General features: G+C 38.8%; 3 protein-coding genes across 6 annotated transcripts; 1 reads left to right on the top strand and 2 right to left on the bottom strand.

Moving 5' to 3' along the window:
* Window positions 1-1,494: 1,494 nt before the first annotated feature.
* nkapd1 (NKAP domain containing 1) lies at window positions 1,495-5,241 on the bottom strand. Of its 2 annotated transcripts, none has more exons than XM_051397471.1 (5): window positions 5,095-5,241; window positions 3,825-3,913; window positions 3,530-3,670; window positions 3,294-3,347; window positions 1,495-2,483 (listed from the first exon to the last, which is right to left on the bottom strand). In XM_051397471.1, the coding sequence occupies exons 1-5, from the start codon at window positions 5,176-5,178 to the stop codon at window positions 2,033-2,035; spliced, it is 819 nt and encodes a 272-aa protein (XP_051253431.1). In that variant the 5' UTR covers window positions 5,179-5,241; the 3' UTR covers window positions 1,495-2,032. The 2 variants fall into 2 exon arrangements, with proteins under 2 accessions (XP_051253431.1, XP_051253432.1); XM_051397472.1 differs by having other exon boundaries at window positions 5,013-5,162.
* On the top strand, window positions 5,066-21,618 carry dixdc1a (DIX domain containing 1a). Of its 3 annotated transcripts, XM_051397468.1 has the most exons (17): window positions 5,066-5,187; window positions 6,052-6,136; window positions 11,633-11,811; window positions 14,847-15,004; window positions 15,117-15,262; window positions 17,084-17,173; window positions 17,422-17,475; window positions 17,575-17,625; window positions 17,860-17,964; window positions 18,088-18,141; window positions 18,234-18,323; window positions 19,277-19,354; window positions 19,847-20,008; window positions 20,095-20,161; window positions 20,354-20,462; window positions 20,723-20,831; window positions 21,090-21,618. In XM_051397468.1, the coding sequence occupies exons 3-17, from the start codon at window positions 11,789-11,791 to the stop codon at window positions 21,171-21,173; spliced, it is 1,380 nt and encodes a 459-aa protein (XP_051253428.1). In that variant the 5' UTR covers window positions 5,066-5,187; window positions 6,052-6,136; window positions 11,633-11,788; the 3' UTR covers window positions 21,174-21,618. The 3 variants fall into 3 exon arrangements, with proteins under 3 accessions (XP_051253428.1, XP_051253429.1, XP_051253427.1); XM_051397467.1 differs by lacking the exons at window positions 5,066-5,187; window positions 6,052-6,136 and adding an exon at window positions 11,180-11,530; XM_051397469.1 differs by lacking the exons at window positions 5,066-5,187; window positions 6,052-6,136 and having other exon boundaries at window positions 11,179-11,811; window positions 18,237-18,323.
* On the bottom strand, window positions 21,563-24,489 carry pih1d2 (PIH1 domain containing 2). Its single transcript, XM_051397470.1, has 5 exons — window positions 24,053-24,489; window positions 23,033-23,159; window positions 22,706-22,936; window positions 22,305-22,579; window positions 21,563-22,151 (listed from the first exon to the last, which is right to left on the bottom strand). Exons 1-5 carry the CDS (start codon window positions 24,233-24,235, stop codon window positions 22,017-22,019), a joined length of 951 nt encoding a protein of 316 aa, XP_051253430.1. The 5' UTR covers window positions 24,236-24,489; the 3' UTR covers window positions 21,563-22,016.
* Window positions 24,490-24,552: the final 63 nt, after the last annotated feature.

Below are 24,552 nucleotides of genomic sequence, written 5' to 3'. Positions count from 1 at the left end.
CCAGTTGAATTTCGTTTGCTTTTTTCCATTTCCAAGATTTGGGCAGTTGCAGCCAAGCTCAACACAGCCCACTCTCTGCTGCTTAGAGAGAACACTTAGCCTATTGACACAGACTCAGCAAAGTGCTTTGGGCTTTTCCAGTACACACACACACACTTTCAAAATGGTTTACCAACACTTCCTCCGGCATCAGATTATCTAAAAATACACAGATGGCTCAGGCCTACTACTTGTTACCAGGTTTATTTAGACTTTGTCTGTTGGTAAAAAAAAAAAAAAAAAGGTAAATACAAATGTAGTCTGACAAGTGTGACAGAAAGAAACTGACCAGCAGCACAGAACAAGGTGGTAATATGGTCTGAATAGTGCTGTCTACAAGAATGTACTGTTAAATGATTATCTCTTTTATGTTCAGGGTTGATTTTGGTGTCACAGAATCTTTTTCTACACCATTAAATTCCCACAATAAGGCTTTACAGGGATGGAAACCTGCTGCTCCTTGGTACAGAGCTGAACTACTGAGTGCTCTTTGACTAGTATAGCAGTCAAAGAACACTAGTCTGCAAAACACTAAAGTAATTCACTTTGATCACGAATAGTGGCTTATTAAGGTATATCTCCTGCATCATAATAAACCTGCATGTTCAAACTGGGACAAGACTGCAGCGAGGTCTTTGATCCGTGACACCCAATGGAGAGGAAGCCGCCCTCTGTGTTTTTCTTTACAAACAGCCTGACAAATAAAAAAAAAATATCACAAGACCTCAAATCGGAAAACGCTATTTCTTATCCCGGAGGTTATTTCCAAGTATTAAAGCATGAATTATTAATTCACTTATCTAGATTTACACTGCCACCTCATTACATTGGCTCCAAACACATGAACGTTATCTAAACAGTCGGGTGGAAATACAGTACATCAAGGAATCAAATGAAAATGTCACATCTTTGCCACATAATAAAACATGTATTACTTTCTGTTGACAAAGACAAGGCTGGTGATATTCTATATTTTTTCTTTATACATGACACCCAGTGACATAATTTAATAAGGTTTCTATGGCATAAAGTAATAAGGAACTGTATGAAAGTGATTTTTATGTTGTAAAAAAGCAAGGTCCTGTCCAGGGTTCAATAATGTTTACTTTGATCTTAGATCAAACTGCAACAGCCTCCCCGCAACATATAGAATACCTCTGGAAACACAAAAATGACTTTGTCTTTATGGCTGAAATAAAATTTGGGACAAACTAACAAAATATACCAAACCCTACCTCTTTTTTTGATCTCCTTTCCCCCCCACAATAATTTCTGTACAGTCCCTGAGCTATATCAAGTTTTGGCGACCCAGATAATACTTGTTAGTCTGATAAATACATTGTTGGTTTTTGGTCTTTCAATCAGATTTGTTGGCAATAAGGAAATACAGAATATCACCGTATCAAAAAAAAATCTTCCACCATTTTTAAATAACAAATATTTGTTTGAAAAAAGTTAAGCAAAATAGACATTTATTTTTCACTTATGACAATGTGCTGCATACAAATATTAAAATTTACAAAACTAAAGAAAAAAAATCATGAATAAAAGCAAATGCACATTCTATCATTATTGTTGAGGGAAGTTGCATAATTTGTCTTTTTTTCTTAATATGTAATAATAAAAAAAATAGTTCATTCTGGACAGGAGATCTGCTCGTGAGGCAGACTGAGGCGAGAGTCGATCAAATCAATGAGCCCGCAGCCGACAGAATTCTTCATGAGGCAGGTGGTGGATAACCCCACCATCTCTCTTCATGCTGTCTGCAGTGCCGTGCAGTATGCTTCAAGACCCTGCAGAGGTGGATGAGGTATTGGTGCACAGAACGCCCACAGAGAGGACTGACAGCACAGGTTTGTTGATGTCCAACTAAATACAATACAGAATGGCCCTGCAGACAAAAGCCCTCTGTGAAGTTAAGGCTGACAAAAGGAATCAGCTGTAGTTTTCTTGGTCATTACCCGAGCCAAGCGTCTGATCACGTCTGTGCATTTCAGTCTCCAGAACTACCGTGTGAGCTCTCCTCGCCTGCTGCTTTCCAGTTTTTCCTCCTCTTCTTCTTTGAGTTTGGCCCTGAGTCTGAGTCTTTGTGGGAGTCCTGCTTTCGCTTTTTACGACTGTGAGTCCGCCTCTCCCTTTCTTCTTCATTATTGCTGTCCCCTGAGCTACTGTCCTCGTCTCTCCCTCTGGTTTTTGCCGTTTTCTTGTTTTTATGCCGACTCTTAGACCTTTTCCTCCTCTGCTTGTCTTTGGTAGCATTGCTACTATCGCTGCTGCTATCGCACTCTGCTTTCTTGCGTTTTTCCTCCTCGTCTTTCTTCTTCTTTTTCTTCTTCTTCTTTCGAGAGGATTTTTTCGATCGTTTCGATAAGCTTGCGTCTGTGCTAGACTTGGACTTTTTCATTTTGTGGCGTCCAATCTTCTTTGCGCCACTGTTTTTTTCACTAGAGAAAAAACAAATTGAACAAATTAAATGTATGCTAAACAGAGCATGGTAAGGTTTTAGGTATGACATAATGCCTTAAAGGGGCAATTCACCAATTATACACATCGAGGTCAGTTTACTCATCATAAGGGGAACTATTCGGCTGGTGAGTTGTCATTCTGTAATCTCCTCCGAGGCTCTGGAGGAGCTTTCTAAAGTCTGGAGGGAAAAAAAAACAACCCTTGAGCCTACAACAAAAAACCACTGAATGGCGTTCACGCTGTTTGGGATGGATGGTCGATATGTGAAGGATTCCCATGTTAACAGTCTGGGAGTGTTCACGTCAGCAAGATGTGTATGATTACGGAGTTTATGGCGTGAGGAATAAAATATGTGTACTGACAGTATAACACCATATCCATTTAATCTGGGTTCAATTTCATTGATCGCTGGTATTGGCGAGTGTGAGGTGAACATGTTTGTGCTGTTTTCAGTCTCTTCGATTAGTAAGTGCCAAGTCGGCTATATTTCAGCTTTCAGTTTCCCAATCGGAGGTTGACGTGAGTATAATTTAGAAGTCGGAAGTCTGTGAATGTGGCATGACAAAATATGCTACCAAGCTGCATTATGGGAAATGTAGGATTCAGATTTTTATCTCAATCCCTAAATAATTATTTTAACAATATTTTTTTTTAATCTCTCTCTTACATTACCCCCAACTTTAGAGAAGTACAGCACTAAATCTCTGGAGAGCCCCTTTAAAATACTGTCATATAGAGCTCAGTTCTAATCTCCTGCGTATTTGATGCAGTGCTGCATTTCTGCTTACCTGTCACTTTCAAACTCGTCCGGATAAAGCTCCTTGAAGCCGCTATGTCCCCACCTGTCATGTGAACACAAGATGAAGATGTAAATGTGTCAATCATGTCTACATTTACATTGTAGTATGGATACATATGCACTGTTCCTGATAAATAAACAGAATACAAATAAGAAACCAATTGAATTTCTTCTTTTTATCTTTTAAAAAGAAGTGCAAGATGAAGATGTCGTCATGTACTGTACCTGTCAGGATCATTGGACTCAAAGTCATACAGTTTTCGAGTCCAGTATCGAGCCTCTCTGTCATCATGTTCTGAGACTCTCTCTCTGCTTTGGCTCAGGTCTCTGGCTTGATCTGGCACTCGATCACAGTGCATTCGCCCCCTGGATAACAATCATCATCGATAAATCAAACAACAAAATACAGTAACAGCTTTCTAAGCCAAGAGCTACATTATGAAACATACTCCCAAATGAGCTTCGGTGTCACTTCCAGTTCCAGTGGCTAAAATTAAACTGGGACATTGGCGGTTCCTACCTCGCACTCTCTGTATCTGACAAATGTTTGTGGTGTGACATTTGCGTCTCCCAGCCGCGCATTTTCCACATCTCCATCTCCTCCTGGATCTGCAGTGGGACATCAAGAGTAAGTACATTAAAGACTGACCACACACACACACACACACACACACACACACACACAGACACACACGCAGACACACACGCAGACACACTGCGTTATTTGAATTCACCCAAATCATTTACATATGCAGGATTCAAATATCTACATGCATGGATTCCTCAAGACTGCTGGGTAAAAAACACCAAACACACAAAAAAAAAAACACCTGCAAATTAGTTTGTGAACCTGCAGTAGGCTGTGAAATATCAGTATCACTAACTTACATTCATATCTCAGCTCAAAGGCATTTGTAACCAGGACCTGAAACTGGATCAGTGTATCAGAAAAAACTGATCGAAAACACAACCCATCTCTATTTTTAGAGATCTCTTCTGGACAGAGAATCATCAGCTATTCTAATAACTGTTAATCATTTAACTGTTTTTAAGCATAAATGCCAAATGTTACATAGTTCCAGCCTCTTTGCTGCTTTTTATTTGTCTTACAGCAATCTAAGGACGCTACAAAGACTTTACAGAAAAATTACGATACAGATTGATGAATTCAGAAAATAATTAAGAAATAATTAGCAGATTACTCAATAATAAAAATAATATTTGGTTGCAGGTCTACAACTGAATTTAAGTGTTAATCAGAAAGAGATTACAAAGGGGAAGTAAGTTGAGTCTATGGTGAGAAGTAGTTTACTCTCAGTTTGTTTGGTTGCTTAGTCTACCCCTATTTATATTACTTATATTAGGACTGCACAATATGGTAAAAACATCCTATTGCAATTATTTTTGACAGATATTGCGTTATGATTCACGACTAGTGGGACTGATCATTTTTTTTTGCATCAGTAATTTAATCTTCACTGGAAAAAAAAGAAAAAAACCCAAAAAAGGCCAGGGAATCACAAAATTGCAGCTTCTTGCAACTGATATATTGCATTTCAATAATATTGTTATTAACTGTGATGCCCTCATTTATATTGAATCAATGTTGGCAGAGAAAATAAAATCAGTGCATGGCAACAACATTCAACAATCAACAGCACCATTCACCACACCAGCACCATTATGCCCTTCATAAAGCCAGGATTACCTGTTGTATTAGTTTCAGCTAGGTGTGCCCAGGAGTACCACTGACTGTGTATTCCCACACAAACACATGAGCTCAAACGCACCTTGTTGTGGGCATCTGTGTGGCGGATTACATTCCTCAGCAGCGTCTTCCCCAGCGACTGCTTTGACATGGTGACACCTGACATGAGACAAATGTAAGTCTTCGGCGGATAAAAACCTATCGCTGGTCAATACAGCTGAAGATGAAGAGTGACCAGCGATAAACACACGATGGCTGTATGTGCTCTCATTATCGCCTGTTAGCTTAGCTCGCCAGCTAACACTGTTTGCTATTCAGACACAAGAATAAAGTAAGAATAAGAATTAAGGTGGCTATAAACTGTTGCCTGGACAACAAATAAAACTACTACTACTACTCGTTCGCCGTAATTTCGTCAATGTGTACAAACTGTACCTTTTAAAAACGAGTAGTATTCAAGAAGGACAAAACGCGGCTCACAGCCTCTACCGGTACTTCCGCTTTACCGATAGGCGTGACGCTGTGTTACGTTCTACGTCACTGAATGTTGGAAACACTGCGCTGTGATTGGTCCAGCGATCTGTCAATCATACTGCTAGGCGCTGTGAACCGTTCCAGCTGGTGGATATTCAACACTGCAAATTTTTAGCTGCAGAAATTTGCACTATCGGTGGGTCCACGTTGTTTTTTGACATATGCGTCATTAAAAAGATAAGTAATTATTGATAAAGATGTGATAAAGCTTACAACAATTTAATTAGATAACACTTGATAGCAGAGTCAAATAATATTGACTTGATATATAAAAATAAATCTTGAATATAACATAAAACAGACATTTTATATCAGCATTTTATATCAGCATTGAATCAAATAGCTCACAGTTGTGAATTGGTGATCCCACTGAGACTCAACACTGGCTAGCTCATTGTTTAGGTTAACTCGACCCACAAACCAAGACAATAAAAGAGTGACTGATAAAGAAAGTCAGACATTTCGCAAGAAAAGAAGACCCAGATATTATTTCTATCATTGGCAGGCTGAACCACGGCAGACCAAAATACAACAGGTGGCAAAAGAAAGAGGACCCCGCTGGAAGATCATGTCTTCTGCTGTGTGTGCAAGTAAGTAAATACAATTGTTTGCTTACAAATTAGCCATAATAACTTGTATCTGTGAATTTAGTTTTAAAAATAGCAATACCACAATACTCTGTTGCAGAAGTTATTATAGTAGAAGAATTACTCGATTAAGACAACTGAGGTATTCCTGTGTGCAACAATTCAATATCGCAGCTGGTCCATGTAAACACATATATAAATAATCTGTCCATATGTATTACTTTATATACAGCTGGGTGGTTTATGATTTTCCTCCTGGGGAAGACAGTAAAGTCTTCATAATTATCATAATTTCATATTATTATTATTATTATTATTATTATTATTTCTTATATTTATTATATCATACTTATTATTTGATGATTATATTTACTAATAGAATCTAAAGTCAAATCAAATCAAATAACTGAAGTGGAGTAAAGAGTATGTTTGCCTCTAAGTTTAAAGTAGCAGAAAATGGAACTACTTCAGTAAAGTACAATTACTTTACTACTAAAATTGTACTCAAGTACGGTGTTTGAGTAAATGTACTTGTGTTAAATTTACCACCACTGAACATAGCTCCAGTGAGACCAGAATGTTTTTACTTTCTACATGTGTCAACAAGATATATGTAAATGTCAATACATGCTCATACATGTACATGCTCAGTAAATACAACAGTTTTTGGGTTGTTCGATGTCTCAGAATAGTTTCTTCCTTAATCGAAAATAATGTTAAACACAATTAAATAAAAAGAAACTTCACAATACCAGAGTTATTAAAAATATGCATTTTCTCCCTGCCTTCTGTCTTTGTGCTTTGTGCTAAGACTGGCTAGACATGTCTTGGCTTGACTTGTATCTGACCCAAATAAAAACAAGCTGCAACCCAGTTCCACTAATGTAAAGTCCACAAGGGCCACAGGGCCTAGCTGCAAGATCTGCCATCCACATTATGAACGTACAAAGAGTACTGTATAAACAATGTAAAACAGTTCTGGTAATATAACCATTTACATACACAATGTTGAAAGATGGATCACTTTGTAATAACTAATCAGGCCTCAGCCTATTTAGAATACCCTGGTGGGTATGCAAGCCAATATTTTAAACACACAATATGATGAAGAGTCAGCTGCACTCAATTAAGTGGGAGCCTAATTAGCGGTTTTAATTAGTAGTGTTCTCGGTTACATGTATGAAGTTGTTCCATATTACCACTGACTGAGACGATGATTGTGCTCCCAATATCACCCAGTGGGAGTCAAAACTTCATCTTATTTTATGTATGTATATTAGAGCTAATTTTAGATAATTGCCTGACAGCTTTATGCTCAGTTGCACCTCCTACATGGTGGATATAAAAAGTCTGCAATAGAATTGTCTCTTACATCTTTGCAAACTCTTCGAAGTAGGCTGCATTTCACCAAACTGAGCTGCCTGAGCCTTAAAGTCAAGCTGAGAAAAACAGCCATGTGTTTTTTTATTCTGAAAAGTCTTGTTTCGTTTTGTCATTTTGACATCAGTATGTCATTTTTTTGGTTAATACTTAGGCCCTTGAACTATTGACACCAATCACTCTGGTCATTTTCTGATGCAAATCTTTTTTGTTTGTTAATTCTCTCAAAATAGATCATTGATTCAAACTACAAAGCAGGGTTTTCAGTCTAGAAACAAGTCAATTAACAACAAGCGTGACAATTCTTTTATGTTAAAGCTGCAGAAGTGTCCATTTATCAGTGGAACCAACTAAATGTTCTACACCGCTGCATGTCAAAGGTAAAACTGTACTTTATAGATATAAGAATGTAACACTGACAGGGGACATTCAGCAGCTTCAGTACATACTTTTATGTTTACTCTAAGCACATTCCGCTGTACTTTTACCTAAATAAGAGTTTGAAGGAAGGACTTTGACTCATAATGGAATATTTTCATGTTATATTGATATATATCTTATATTGGTATAAAATCTGAATCTTTCTTCCACCACTGCTATGTATTACTATTAATTTCTGTTTGGAAATAATTAGTAAGAAAGATGAAGTTGGTAACATATTTCAGTGAACTTTGGTGTATTCATAATAATAGTATTAATATCTGATTCGGAGGAATTTCCAGGGCATTCTTGAACAATTATTTTCCTTATTAACTATTATGAATGAAACAAAAAGTCTTTACTCAACTTTTCCAAACAGTTTCTGTGAGTAAGATAACAAATCTAGTAGGCTGTGCAGCTCTGAATGCTCGATAATTGTCAGATGATTTCCGGGCAAAATTGTTTATTTCATTACGGCAGTGCATTAATATTCAATCAGATATTTTGGACAAAAGCTGATTTATAATGACAGAGTCTGACTTCCAATCATCATCCACTCTCTCCAGTGTTGCCTCCCAAACAATAAACCTAAACAGTCACAGACTTCTTTTCTAAATTGTATTTGACAACAAAAATGGATGGGATTCTCAAGGACAAATCTCATCAGTCTGCGGTGCTTCATGCATATCTGTTTGAAGGTCACTGAATAAAAAATAAGTGTGTTTCATAGCAGGCACAATAATAATTTCCAATCAGAATCCATGTGACAATGCAAACAATCTGCTCTATTTTAGCAACTCATTTGATTTACAAATTGGCCGACTGCATGTTGTCCCTGTGGCGAACCGGCTTTCTTCTCACCTCCTGGCTCCCCGGCGGTGAAATGACTTTCCCATCACACTCTGAACAGCAAAGTCACTCCTTAAGTATCATCCATGCATGAATAGAATATTCTCCATTAAAGGAACACTTTGTTTCCCCCAATTCCCCCCAGTCACATCTTGGTCTGCCAAATCTTCATTGTCTGTCTGTTTTGTAACTGAGTTTGTCCTTGTCCTTGTCCTTTTAGTATTGGAGCAAAACATTCAAAGGGATGCTCAGAATAAAAATAATAAAAAATGTGTACAAAGAAACAGTAGCAACTTAATGAAAGTATATGAGAGAAGCTACTGAATTTTTAAACTGATATCAGTTCCTTCCACCCAATATTTCTGCCACATATAATTTGGAAATAATTGAATTCTTCCATCAAGTAGGTGGGTGTGCAACATTTTTGTTATAGCTTGCACAGAAAAAAAATATTTCCTGCTTGTTCCTATCTGCAGATTTGTAAATTTGTTACAAAACAGATTACTGGGCAGTTCACACAGTGACCCTGGTGTGTATTGTTGATTTATGTGATGATTATGTAGCCCATAAGAACTGATTAATTTTGTGATAACATAAAAACACATTGAAAAAATTTTAATCAACATTTAAGAATATAGTAGTTTTTAAAAGTTAGTTAATAGTGTGTTATTTATTTTTTAAAATTTGTTTTATATATTATAATATATTTATTGCATTTTTCATATACAACTTAGAACATAGAACAAAACAGCTCAGACATGACATAGGCAAAATGAGTGTGTAAGAAAAAGAATTACAAGTAAGTAAGAGTATTGGGTATTGAATCCATCCCCAACCATCACCCCCAAAATATTTGAGTAATAATAATAATTGAATTATACCATCAAATTGATTTATATTATATATATATTTATTTTGACAGATATTGCAATTGATGATTAGTGTGGAAATTATCATATTTGCATCTCAAATTTAAACATGATGATGTGACGTTTGTTTGGGTCTGTGCCAAACAAACATGTTTTTTTAAATATGGAGAACAAGATTTGTAGGCCAGGGTATCTCTTCAGAACTATAGTGCCTCATTGTAATGCTGTTTTGTCTCACAGTTTACTTTTATCGAAACGTTGCAGTTTCTGCTATTTGCATATTGCACTTCATCATGTGGAAATTTCAATAATATTTCGATTAATTGTACAGCCCTACCGCTGATATAGACTCCCGATACAGTGTGTAAATTATATGTATTTACATTATTGCCAGTCTCACTAAGTTCACTGAGGAGGAACAAAGATGTAAATATTATCATCTTCATGTCCTTTCTATACCAATTTTAAAGCTTTAATTACTTCCCAGATTCTGATTATTGACCCAAAATATAATCAGCAAACAATTTGTGATGCATTATTAAATATAATAGTCAAATCAGTCCTGCCTTTACCAGCTAAAACTTTAAAATGATGCCTACACAGTTATTATTGTCCAAATATATAATGTATAATATTGTGAAATGGGCCATTCTGCGTAATGAGTATAAAGAATTTTAATGCAACTACTGTAGTGCATTTACTTACTGTACAGTGAAATCTAAAGGTGCATTAGTTTGCTGGTCTGCATACATTTCACTCTACCGTAAAGTGGCTCGTTGAAGCGTGTTGCTGATGGAGCTCATGCAGAATTTAAGACACTGTCATTTTGTTCTGTGCAGAGCTGCAAGCTGCCACGTCGAGACCTATTTCACATTCTTGCTGATGACACCAGAAACATTTCTAACAGCTTAATGACAGTGTGCTTAGCCAAAATGCCTTTCAAAAGACTACTTAACACTAGCAGCACATGTCATAGAAAACCTTTTGTTTCTGTTTGCCTGCTGCTCAAATTATATATCTGGCACTTCTTACAGTTTGGTTTAATCTCATGTCTCTAATGTTTCAGGGCATTCTCTAAATAAGTCAAAATGATTTTTGATGTTTTTATGTCACAATTGCAGTGAAAAAATTGTCATTGCACAGCTATGAAAAATGTGAAAACTTCTATAACTGTAGGCTGATGTGTGCATTCCATAAATACCATTTTCTGTTTGCTTATTTCCAAGTAACTCCTTCCTCCGACCGTGTAAATATATCATTACCCTCTCATATGTTTCTGCTAGTGTGATATGTTGTTGTTGTGCAAACCTGTGATTTTCTCAACAAACAAAAGACCACACAGATTTTCATGTCTGTTTTTCAATCCATATGTCGGTTCTCAATTTAGCTGCAGTGACATACAATACAGAAAAAGCAATGGGAAAGGAGAGAGAAGGAGAAAATCTCCCTCCTCCTCCATGTGAAAGGAGAGAGCAGTGGGGAAAGGAAGGAGGAGGAATAAGGGAGAGGGGGGGAGGGTAAACACACCCCAGACAGAGCCATGTCTGACATCCTCGCTCACTGAAAGAAGGAAGGACTGATACAAAGCCTAGTGCGACCGAGCAGAAGGGAAAGAGGGGAAGGAGGGAGGGAGGGCAGAGGGAATAAATGCAAAAAGACCGGCGGAGAAAAAAGGGTGAAAAAGATGCACAAGAGCTGCATCAGTTCTTGTCCGCAAGGAACAAAAAACATTGTGTTCGTGAATGGGAGCTGGTGAGCTCAGGCACAAGGCGAGTGCAATGAGAAACCAGGCAGACTTCAGTCGCTGGTGTTGCTGAGCACCAATCCTCCCTCCCTCTGTCTCTCTCTGTCTGTCTCTGCCAGCTAGGACTGAGCCTTGGTATGATTTAGGGGAAGTGTTGAGGGCTTTTGATTAGGATTTTGGAGCTTCATATGCTGCCGGAGAGGATTTGAACGTGCTGTTATTTCTGATTGAACACAGTGTGCGACGTGGAGACTCCTCTGGTAGCTGCTTTCAGGGCTGTTCCCCTCCCTGCTGCCTCTGGCTGTGTTTGGGCTATGGTCCTGACTGAGAAGCAGAGCATCACCCAGATGCGTGGCTCCGACTGTATGGGAGGTTAAGTCTGTGAACACCAGCATGGGAGCCAAACAGATGAAATGGTAAGAGCTCTTTGTTATTATTATTTTAACATCATGTCAATCCAGGCTGCTGTTTTTGTCTACAGTGCAGGAGTGCCTCAGTAGCAGAGATACATTAGGCCTAAATTCAGGAGTCAATATACATAACATTATCATCTTAATAAGCATGTGTGTCTCGATGTTAGCGTTAGAAAGGCATTTCACCATAACAATGTGACTTTGATACCCTAACTGTGCAGGTTATTGTTCAGTGTTTACAGTGCAGTAGGTGTGGGTGTGTCCCTGTATGTGTCTGTGTGAGCTGAGCTGCTATTGCCTAGCAACCGCACTCTAACTTCCATTACTGGCTCTTCCATTTCATGAATCGGATGAAGATTAAACATTTTAAGTCATACTAGAGTTACAAAGGCAAGATGTTTGTTTTTCCACAGTTAAATAAGGCTTGTTTTTTTGGACTGTGATCATATTAAAAAGCCACCATGTTTTCCTAGATTTACCGGACAAGCCAACTAGCAGGCTGATATTGAAGTAATCCTTTAAAATTTACTTACAAATAAAAGTCTACTAACTAGTTAATGTCCTGACTTTTAATGTTGAGCACAGGTAACGGAAGAAGTACACAGGTACTTTTGTAAAAGTACCAAATTATAATGTAAAACTACTCCATTAAAAACTACCTACCTTGCTAAGCAAAAGTTCATGAGTATAATCATCTAAATGTACCGTACTGTGACTGACATATTACTTTATGTAACATCAGACTTTTGATAATGATGCATCATTGTGTAAGCAACATTTTACTTATTTTACAGAGATTTAAACACTTTACACAGTTATGTAGTCCAGTGGTTCTCAATCTAAGGGTTGGGCAGCAGCAGAGGGGTCATGAGATGATTAATGGGAGAAAAAATAAGAAGTTGCTGCTACATGAATATGTAAGGGATTCTTTTTTGAGAAATATTAGATAATTTTACCTTTAATTTGCCTTTTTGATAGTCACAAAGTTATTGCAATGAAACCATCTGGGAAGTTTAGAGGGTAAATCTCTCTTTGTTGGAACTAGAGAAAAGGCCTCAAGCATACACTGCTTCTTTGTCACTGTAATAACTGGTTTACTCTAACATTATCATAAAATTAACCCTCTGAAATCTAGGGATGCAGAAGTATAACGTAGCATAAAATAAAAATTTCAATTAAAGTACAGTACTAAAGTAAATGTACCTAGTAACTTTCCACCACTGCTGATCAAATGATGTTAATCTGAAGCTCATCTCTTGCAAATCCCAGCGCTTAATCTTTGGCTTAAACCATATGTTCCAAATCTATCTGTATGTTTGTGTTCTTTCGGTGCAACAGATCAGCAGCGAGCATCTAAAATATATTTGTATGTTAGTTTATTAAACTGCTACACCTGTAGACAGTGATGGAGGATATCTCAATTATGTCATTATCTGCAATGGCAAGATTAGTTGGAGGAAGCTGTTTAGTCCCCTTTGCAGAAACACTTAGGGAGAATCACAGCATCCAATAAGACGCTCAGTTCATATGACCTGCTGCAATTACTCTTTCTGCTTCTGAAGTTTGTAGCCACACAATTATATCCTATACTTTAACCATACTTGCAACAAGATGGTAATGTCAGTCTGTCGGTAGGTTCGCCTCTTAGGTCCAGACTGACGTATGTCAACAACCATTGGATACATTATCATGAATTGTGGTACAGATACCCACATCGTAGTGACTTGGTGATTCTCTCACTTTACCTCTAGCACTGAGGTCGACATTTGTGTTTTTTTGTGAAATGTCTTAACAACTATTGGATGGATTGCCATGTAATTTAGTACAAACATGCACGTCCCCCTGATGAATTAAAATCACTTTGATGATCGCCTAATGTTTCGTACGTTTAGTGTTAATTCTGATGTTAGCACACTGAACCAGGATGGTAAACACAGGCTACCTGCTTAACATCAGAATGTTAGAATTGCAATGTTAAGCATTTAGCATGCTGACATTAGCATTTAGCTCAATGGTGTGTCACAAAGCCGCTAGCATGACTCTCTGACTCATGAGACAGAACTGTGGTGCACATTATTAGAAGTAGTCACAGCCACATGAGCACAATTCATCCATAAAGATGCTGTGAACTCAAAATTGATGGATAATACAAATTTTCCTGTTTTTTGTGCTGAGTAATGCTATTAGATAAGTAGAAAATCTCATCGGCTACAATCTAAATCTCGCTGCATATGTATGGGAAGAACATGTTTAACTGTGCAAATGCAATCCCTCGGGACATTGTTTGGTTTGCAAACAGTTTTATCCCACAGTTTAAGTCCACAGATATGCTTTCCTGCTTGTTTTTTTTGGCCTCAGGAACACAGTGAGGAATTGTGATGCTTTTCTATCCCTTTTCTGGTACAGAGTTTAGATCTGTTTCCGCAGATGCAGCCTTGTTTTCCCATGCAAATGCAGAGGGAAAGAAAGAAGGAATCCCCTGTTAAAGGACCATGCATAATGCCATAGGTCACAGGTCACACTAGCTGTATCCTATTTCCACAAACACAGTAGAGTGTAGATGACAGCCAGCCTGAACCTCAGGCTGCTGGAGATGCTCTTAGAAAACACAAAACGCATATTCATACAAGCTGCAAGAAAACCAGCCATTCAGAAACCATACCAGGATTATGTTTTGAAAATATGGCCAAAGGGGGAGCAAACTATGTAAGGAATTTCCTGTGGGAGAAATGACAGAGTAGCATGCATTTCTGCTACCCCTGTGTATTTTCTGAACAGGTTTCAATCCTGCTTTATTGTATGATTTTATTATTAGTTAAATAGTCTGTGATACGCTGTATTCCTATGGGCAATATGTGTTTAAAATGGATATGGTTTAAAATATTTAGCCCAGATGGGATTAATTCACATTTGTGTGCTCCTTAGGGAGTTATTAAAGTGTACATCTCCATTTTATGTAGCTAGGTTTATTTATTGCCATTCATTTGGCAGGAGATGCAAACACACTCATTCCTGCCTGTGCCCACCATCTGTTTCAGTCTCAGCTCAGCCAGCCCTGCTCACTCCCCCAAAGAGGAGTATGTTATCACCCAGTCCGCTGACACCCCTAAAGAGGAAACAGTCCATGATCAGTCTGAAGACCAGGGGGAACCTCGGGATGACAAATCTGAGCTGACAGAGAAGAAATCTGTCACAGGTTGGTTGGCTGCACATCAACTCTTGTAGAGCAAGATACAATGCATTGAACTGCTGCTGCAAAAAAAAAAAAACTCCCTTGCGTCATCTCCCCTGTGCCTCTCTTCCTTTAGAGGAGGTGTCTCTGTGTGGATTGTGTCCCTCCCTCGGGCATGATGAGCAGGAGGAAGAGAAGTCCTGGGAGGAGCAGCTGGACGCCCACCAGGAGCAGCTGGAGAAGGAGATGCAGGAGGCCAGGAGGATGGTGTTCCGCCTCCAGGTAAGTCCACTTAAAAAGCAAGCTGCACTGCCTCTGTGAACACATGGACAGAGGGCACAGATGCACCAGAGGAAGATAACAGCTCAAATATAGCATACAGTGAGACTTTAGCCGAATCACCACCAACATCTCAGATTTGTTTTGTTTAGTAATTCAAATGAATGAAGTGGAACAAAACACAGCATAGATATTTTAGACTTTTCCCTATTCAACAATGACGATCAAGGATTTATATGGACATATGGAGTTACACATGTAAGAAAAGAAAGAGAAATAAAGTAAGTGTACAGCAACACTTGTAATTGATATCTGGGTAAATGCAATATTGTATGGAAGAATATGATGAGAAAATAAATGAACAAAACAAAAAAAGGCTAATATAATCTGATACAATTACTAATTAATTGTTAAAAATTGAAGTCAATAGCCTAATCCAAGAATCACAATATTAAAGTAACAACAGACAAGTAAAGACAGGAGAAAAGAATTACGTGTATTCTATTAGAATACGAAACAGAACAATGTAACCTAAAAAAGTGGAAACCAAGATTTTTTGCATCAATAGCGACCCATGTACCGAGGCTGAGTCCTTGCTGCAGCGGCCTAGGGTTCGAATCCGACCTGCGGCCCTTTGCTGCGTGTCATCCCCTCTCTCTGTCCCCCCAGCTGTCTCTATCATAAAGGCAATAAAAGCCCCAAAAAATACTTAAAAAAAAAAAAAAAAAAAAGGGTAATCTCCCTCGACTACCTCATTAAAAATCTATGATTATGCAAATTGTGTTCATTTCTAAAGATTTCCTTCTGGACACAAAATATCTTCTACTTGATTGTTCAAGTCTATTCTCACTCACACTTCTTCGCACTGGAGGTATCAAGTTTCTACAGCTGCATACTGGACCAGGATTGACTTCCAAACTAATCACACACAAATAATGCCCCTTTAAAATCAGATTTAAAACTTTCCAGTTTCAGCAGATGAATTTGAAAACATCCTTGTAGTGTCGAACTCTGCACATACATTGTTCTGCACGGCGAAGCTCAAACATCAAACTGTAGGAACAAGAAAAAGAAAAACATATTTTTGAGTGGAGGGAAAGTTTAAAGAAAATCGTGCTTCTCATTAAGCAAATTCAGGCGGTAACTTACAGACCGTTTTCATAGCTGGAAGGCATAACTTGCAATATACTGTGATGTTCTCGCCCCTCTCTGCTTTAAAAGACAAAATAAAGAAGTAAGAAGTTTCTACCCAGTGAAAGAATTTTTTTCTTTAATAAATTGGCAACTGTAAGATTAGCTATACTGAGAATCTTCTAATATGTGTGCACTGCGCATGTGCATGGTTATATATTATTATTCAAAATGTATTTTAAAAGTATAATAATCCCTATTTTCACTATATGTAACTGTAATGTGATGGATTACAGTTACCTTTTTATCTGTTGCTCCCTAAGCCTGATTATTATTTTAACAAACTTTTTTGACTATTGTTTAACCCTTCAATGATTTAGATTTTTCAGTCGGATTATCAAGGTAGAGTTTTTATTTTGTGATGTGAATATGTTTGTGTATATACGTAGATGTGTAGTGTTTATGTGGGTAAGTATGTGTGATTTTCAATATGCTTTCATTTGATGAAGTTTAATTCAGTTCAGTTACTGGTTTTAATAACTGAAATGGGAAACTTGTGCAGCCAAGTACAATAATCCCAAACTGTTCTATTTACAAAAACAAACAGAGAAATAAATTTAATATAACTGCTCTCAGGGCTACACACTCTGTGTCTACATATATATCAATATATTTGTGTGTGTGTGTCCTCAGGCTTTGCTGCTCCATGGCTCCCTCCCTGAGGAGGACCAGGATGGATCTGTGAGCTTCGGAGATAACCGGGCTAACACTGAACAGCAGCTGGTACAGTGCCCTCTCTCTGCTAACTTGAGAAAACAACACTTGCTCGCCGCTCTGTGTGAAGTGTCAGTGTCAGCCCTTCTGTTGTGATGATGTTTGCAGCCATCACTCCTCTTGAGAGTGGCTACTGTAGAGCACAATTGAATCTCTCTGATCTGCTAGCCCGCTGTCATGCAGGCCCACTGCCTCCTCATACGTTCTGACATTTTTCTATTCTCTAATTACGCTGCTCATACCCTCTCCCTTTGAAGGTACTAATCCGCAGTCGTCTGGACCAAAGCACGGAGGAAGCCCTTGATCTCAAGGTACAGTAAGTAAATGTAATTAGGTTTAATATAGATGAGCTGCCTTACAAGCAGAGAGTCCCTTTCTCTAAAGTCTCTGTTCATTTGTGTGACTCTTAGAGGGAACTCCTGAGACACAAACAGGAGGCACGCCACCTTCAGGCCATCAAGGTAAACCTCTTACTCTAATTTTGTCCTTTGTGTGTGAATTAAAATGGATTAAAGGATATAATTCAATCTATTCCAACTCTTCTGCTATCCTGAATTGACGTCTCTGCATTCCTATCACACACAATATGCATTTTTTAAAATTTCTTTTACAAAGATAATAAAGTTTAGAGGCAGGTGGATCTGTATTCAGGTCTTCTCTGGACGTTTCTTTGATCTCCCTCTCTTTCTCATTAGGATGCTCTACAGCAGCGCCTGGCAGTGCAGGAGGATGCTGTGCTGCAGCTAAAGCAAGAACTGCTGAGGTGCAACATGGCCAAAGATCAGCTGGAAGGGGAAAATGTGAGACAAGTGAAGATTTCCGTTTGACACGATAAAATATTTGACCCGCTTGACCTGCGTGGATCCAGGTTTATGTGAGAGCAACATAGCACTCATATATCATTGTGATATATCTGTTTGCAGGCAGAGCTCAAACACAAGTTGAGTGAACGGAACAAATTACTCACTGAATACGAGGTATCGTCTTTTATTATTTACACTTCAATGCATTTGTTGGATATATACATGCATACACAGACTTGTGTCATCCATCTCTCTTGTCACAATAGCAGCAGCTCGGGAGGAAGGAGAGAATACTGCAGCAACAGCAACAGAAGTTCGACGAAGCTCATAAAGCACATGAAGTCACCCGTGGACGGGTAAGGATCACAATATGTTTTTCAACAATTTATGTGTTTGGATGTAAATTACATGTATAATAATAATTATATTATTTATACAGGTTACAAAGTATGATACACATGGCGGCAAATTAAAATAAACAAAAATTGTATTCAAATATAACATTGAATAAGGTGACAAAAGACATTAAAGGTGGGGTCAGTCTTTCTGGAGAAACATAGTTGATTCCTGAGTCTTGTTGAGGGCCGTTCGTGCTCCCAGGTCGTCAAATACCAACACTTGGGGTTTGCCATTTGACGACCTGGGAGTGAGACTCAACAATCAATCAACTTTTACCCGGAATGACTAACTGCACCTTGAACAGTAAAACGAATTCCAGTAATATGAGATAAAAGAAATGAAGAGATAGTTCAAGTAAATTAATTAAATAAAAAGACTCTTTTATAAAGAGATTTGAGGGATAAGGCTGGCTGTATTATGTATTTTTGTTACTGTCGACAAATTCCAAGAATACATCATAACCAACATTGTCTTTCTCACTCCCTCACTTCTTCCCAATAACCCCATCGTCTCTGTGGCTCTCAGCTCCAAGTTTATTGGCTCCTACAGAATACAAAATAACGCAATTTCTGAAACAGCTGCGTACTTCAGTGTTAAGCAAACGTTACTCAAACAGGAATAAATAGTGGATTTGTAGCGGAGAGCAGCAGGACTCAAAATAAAATTGCAAAAGTACCAGTGTCCATTCTAATAATGAAACTCACTGATGTGTTTTAAACTGTTGTTGTTTTTTTGGCAACAATGGATGCTCATAGCATAGAGGAATAAGCATACACAGGTCTGGTCAGGTCTTTTCACGGCATTTGTTGATAATAACACAATAACATAATATCACCAGGCTCATCCTTTAAAAGATGACAATCAGCCTGCCTTATTTACCTTTTCACATGTATTGTTGTCCATTTTGCAGTCATTCAGGAGTGAAAGCGGTGGTTACAGTAACTCAGTGGCTTCAACATCTCCTGCAGCCTTCCAACACAGGGCACCAGTATGTACTCTTTTCTATTTCGGTCTTTAATCAATACTATGAATTGCTGTTTATTGAGTTCATTTTGATGGCTTATTGTATAGAAGCTAATGTATGGTAGGACAAGAAAAAATTGATGAAAAGTTATGCATGACAAAAATTAGAATACTCATGGTAAATCATAATTATGAGACAGTAAGTCATAATTATGAGAAAATAAGTAAAAGTTATCAAAATAATGAAGTTCTAAGTCAAAATGATCAAATACTAAGTCAAAACTTTGACTTATTAACTCAAACTTATGAGATAAGTTTAAGATAAGCTGAAATAAGCAGACATTTAACTCAGTATCACAACTTTAAATCAGAGAGTTAAATGTTTGACTTAGTATGTCATATGTTTGACTGACCATGAGTATTTGGTGGAAATGTGCTTCCATACTTGTTGTCTTGATATATATAAAAAAAGCTACATTTAAAGAAACTATGAGCATCAAGAAGCTGTTTGTTACAGGGGGAAGAGCTGCAGCTGGTCAGGGAGGCACTGCGTAGTTTGAGGGACAGCTTTTCCGGTCATGACCCCCAACATCACACCCTGGACACCCTGGAGCAGGGTGTGTCCAGCCTCATGGACCGATTACACTCTTTGGACACCCAACGCAGACAGGACAGAGGGGTACGCACGCACTTTCACACACAATTTCAAGGTAAAACAAAAAATGTATTCCACTGTTCACCGTGAGTAATTGCTGCTTCTTCCAGGAGGAATTCAAATCGCCAGGACGCAGAGCCAACTCCACAGACCGTGACTCCTGGCCGCAAAGCTCCAGTGAGACAAACAAAATCTTTATTTTGTTTAGGATTTGTCATCCTCTGCAACATCTCAACCCTGGCTGTTAAATCAGATTATGCTGTTCAATTACACTGCTATGTATGGAGAGGACATTATTATCTGTGAGGCTAGAGCCATTTTAGACTCTGGTTGTGAAAAACTGTTTGCTGTGTTTGTAATTATTTCCAGAAATGGCCCACTCACACAGCAGCCCGGGATTGGACACCGCCGTCTCCACTAAAGTGCTCTACTTCACTGATCGCTCGCTCACTCCGTTTCTGATTAACATCCCAAAAAGGTGAACATAAAAATGCTTTATGGTGGTTTTATATAACAGCATTATTGTTTGTTCCCTCAGTGTAGCGTGCCTGATTTTTAAGCAAATTGCTGTTTTGGTTGGAGCAGCACACTGAAGGACACGTGGCTTGATTCAGGCACAACCAGAGCTATGCATAGATGCTTCACTATTTGTGCTTGTTAAATGTTTATCCTAGACGAGCTTGATATCCATGTGGGTGTATGGGTGCATAGATCATGACTAACAGCGTGCTCTTACAGGCTGGGTGAGGTGACTCTGCGAGACTTTAAGGCCGCTGTGGACCGACAAGGCAGTTTCAGATACCACTTCAAGGCCCTCGACCCGGAGTTTGGCACAGTGAAAGAGGAGGTAGGCGTGGGAGTCAAATTATAGTCCCTACTTCTTTTCACTTCAGCTTCAGCAGGCAAATATGAAATGGCAGTTAGAGAGTAAGATATGCTAATAATAGCCGTGGCTGCGATATACTTCAAACCACTGCAGGAGGATGGATCCATCCCAGAGAATTTGATAACACAATGTAGTAATTTTCACTTTCTATCTAGACCTTTGTACATTACAAATGTGAGTACTTCTTGGATATTTAAATGCTGCGTGTTGGCTATGCAGGTATTCCAGGACGGAGCAGTCGTGCCTGGCTGGGAAGGGAAGATTGTAGCGTGGGTGGAGGAGGACCACGGAGAGAGGAGGTAGAGCCCAAAAACCAGAGATCACCACTGCAAACCTCAGTTGTTCCCACTGGACCAGGATTCCACTGAAAATACGTGTGATGCCATAATAGAGAAAAAGTTATAACGCAATTAACTGGGACCAATGGATCGAGCATCATTTCGATACAAAACCATGTTTTAAAAGTGAATGTTTCATATGAAGAATTTGACTTACTTTGACATTTTGCAGCTCATTAATTGTCAGTAATGTGATACTTGAAACTGGAATTATAAAAGAAAGTTAATGAGATTTACAATAAATAACACATTATAAGCTGTGCTCTAAAAAGTTGTAATCAGTGCATAGTATGCCAACCTTAAAACAAAAGTGTTTACTGACAATTTTCACACGTTCCAGATTGCCAAATAGTGATGTTGTTGTTCTGCATCAATTTTGATGTTTTAATAAACATGAATTATTGCATGGATCATTTTGTTGTCAATTATTCCCGGAGTGTACAGTAATGACACTGTACAACAGCTCCTAGCCATTATACACCTCCACTCATACGCCCACACATTCATAAACAAACCCCACAGATTGTCATTAAAGTCAGTAAATTTTTTTTTTGGGTTAAGAATTACATTTGCTGCTGCAGATCAACCCACACAGTGACATATTTGCTTCAGTAAAAACATCCTTTTGGTTTTGGGAAAGGACCCGTTTACAGGGGGACTGATAGTTTGTTAGCTGAAGTTTCTCCATGGCATAATGTGTTCACATGGCTTTTCATATTGCATAGCAGGAATTTAGTTTTTACTTTAAGGCATTCCCAGCAGGACAGATCACCTCTGTATACATCTGTTTCCCCATTAAAGCAAATGGTCAGACAATATCCACTCTCAAAGTAAGTCTTTGTTTCTTCTTGTTAAAGATGGCGGTAGCAGTGTCTTCATTTACAGGTGTTGGGAATTCCAAAAGCAAACGGTAGACATCCTCCACTTCCAGTAAGACGTCGTCCTGCGGAGAAAAATTCATTCAGCACACTGTAAGACTTGCTAACATAGAAACAGGCCAATTATGTATTTTTCATGACATCCAACTACGCACTGACACACTCTGGATTCTAAAGTGGTTCATTATAACTGTTCAAGGGAGTGTGTAACTGCTAACCTTGGAGATTCTCAGCTGGCAGTCTGACATGGAGCAAACCTTTGGCAGGTCTACTGTCAGCTCCATGCTGCGAGAGACTCCTGCTGTATCCGTCTTCACCTCAAGCTGGTACTCTGGCTTCTGAGGCTGCACGAATGTGGTAGAGATGACCTGGATCAAACCCTTCTTTTTGTGCTCTGCAGGTCTACAGATAATTTGGGCTGCCGGGTCGTCATCTTGTTTCTCTGAGTGTAGAGAGGAGATCTGCTGCAGGAGGGCAGCTGGGGTCTGACTGGCTGTAAAAAGGGAATGCTATGGATTATTAGAAACTGTGGTAGAAGGTGAAAGAGGATACTCTTGCAGCAGCAAAAAGAAAATAGCTCCAGTTGCGGCTTATCGTGGTATAAGACGTATTGCTCTACCTATGTTTGGTTGTTTGGAGCTGTTAGGCCACTGCTGAAACCCAAGCCGGCGATACAAATCATCTGGGCTACTTCTTGGGCAACAGCTGACGACCGTGTACGTTTGAGATAACCTCATCCCATGCTGCTGCTGTGCAAAGCTCATGGCCAGCATATAGACTTCTGTTTTGTCTTTCTTAATTTTCTGCAGCACTGCTGGGTTAAATGCCACATCCAACACTGTGTAACACCCTGCGAAGGAAAAAGAGCAGTTTATTAATTGTCTTGTTTACATGATGTAACACAAAGGCCAGTTCTGTAGTGATGCGGCACAGCTTTGTCTTTTACCTTGACCTTCATTTGTGTCTGTTTCCAGCTTTCCTGCACAAACAGGTAATGGCCTGCTGGGATCCTGAGGTGCAGGTACACGTTTCCAGCTGCATATATTGATGTACAGCGACCCTTTCTCGGGCTCCTGTAGAGGACACAGATGTACCGTCTGTCAAAAAATACTGTCAAAACACACCCCTATCTCTGACCTATAAACGGACCCAGCGTCACTGTGTGTCGTAAAAGTTGTTTGTTTTGCATTAAGGGGCAGATAGTATAAATTAAACTAGATTTAACCCATCAAAAGAGAATATTTTCTGGGTTTCTCAGTCTTTTGAAAGCAAAGAGAATATTTTCATTTCTAAATTGTAAGTTGGACAGAACAATATGTTGTATTGAAGATGTTACAAAGGCTTTTGGGAGCTTGTGATGGGCCCTTTTCACTATTTGTTGACATTTTATAGCCCAAACAAGTATATTAATCAATAATTTAAAAAGTAAATGTATTGCAGCTCTAGAAGACAGATAGTGCTTAAATCAACCTGATAGACTTTTGTCACAAGAGGTGTAACATGGTAATATAATTAATAGTGGCTGCTTTTGATCTTTGTGCCAATGCCAGGGGCGGTGTTACACCAAAGTCTGTGACCCATCAGATTCTGCAACAAATTTTAATGAAATGTGTGATTTTTTTTTTATCCTAGAGGGTGAACAAAGGGTAAAACAGAGGATAGGACAAAGGGCTGAGGAGATATTCAAAGGTGAATTGTTAATACAGACCTCTACACTACAGTTTCACTATCAAAACATGTCAAAATATGTTACCCCTCTCTCTCTCTGTATCTATGGGGCCTTTTCCCCAGGTTACAAAATGTGGTGCAACACCTGTATTATTGAGGTTGTGGGAGGGAGCCATCGTTAATGAGACACACCTGTGCTGCCCTGCTTTGACGTAAAATGTTTGCCGTGAGAAGGTCGTTTCTGCAGGATGGATAAGCTAAATTAAATTTATGAAGGCCGACACAGTTAACAACTCACCTCTATTTCAGTGCACAGACTGGAGTCGAGCTCAGGCGGTGCACTGAATTCAGCTCCTTCTTTCATCTGTTTCTCCTGGAATTTGCGGTAGGCTGCAGGGTCATTTTGAGAGAGGTCATCCAGCATGGACCAAAACTGGTTGACCTGCTTTAAAACATCCTCTGTGCTACCAGTGGACGACATCTTCAGGTGGCCGTCTTACTTTGGAGTTAGCAAACAGTAGCCAGTAGCTAAGTTGGCAAGCGAACTTATAACAAATAATTTAAACAACGTTAGCTAGCGAAAAAGTTTAAGTTAGAAAACCAGCCTGGCTACAGTGTTGATAATAAAAGATGCTCTAAATACTAAAAATATAGCTAGAGCAATAGCATACAAGTTTAACAAACTTTCTGTCTAATTATACGAACGACTAACGCAAGCTTAGTTAATGTTGTCAGTTGCTATGGAAACTAGCGAAGAGGAAACGTCACACGGTTGCCACCTGGCGGTCAAAGGCAGAG

This window comes from Dicentrarchus labrax, unplaced genomic scaffold (assembly GCF_905237075.1).
Source record: "Dicentrarchus labrax unplaced genomic scaffold, dlabrax2021, whole genome shotgun sequence".
NCBI classification, from domain to species: domain Eukaryota; kingdom Metazoa; phylum Chordata; class Actinopteri; family Moronidae; genus Dicentrarchus; species Dicentrarchus labrax.
The sequence above is the reverse complement of the archived record's forward strand: the minus strand, read 5'-3'. Positions and strand labels throughout refer to the sequence as shown.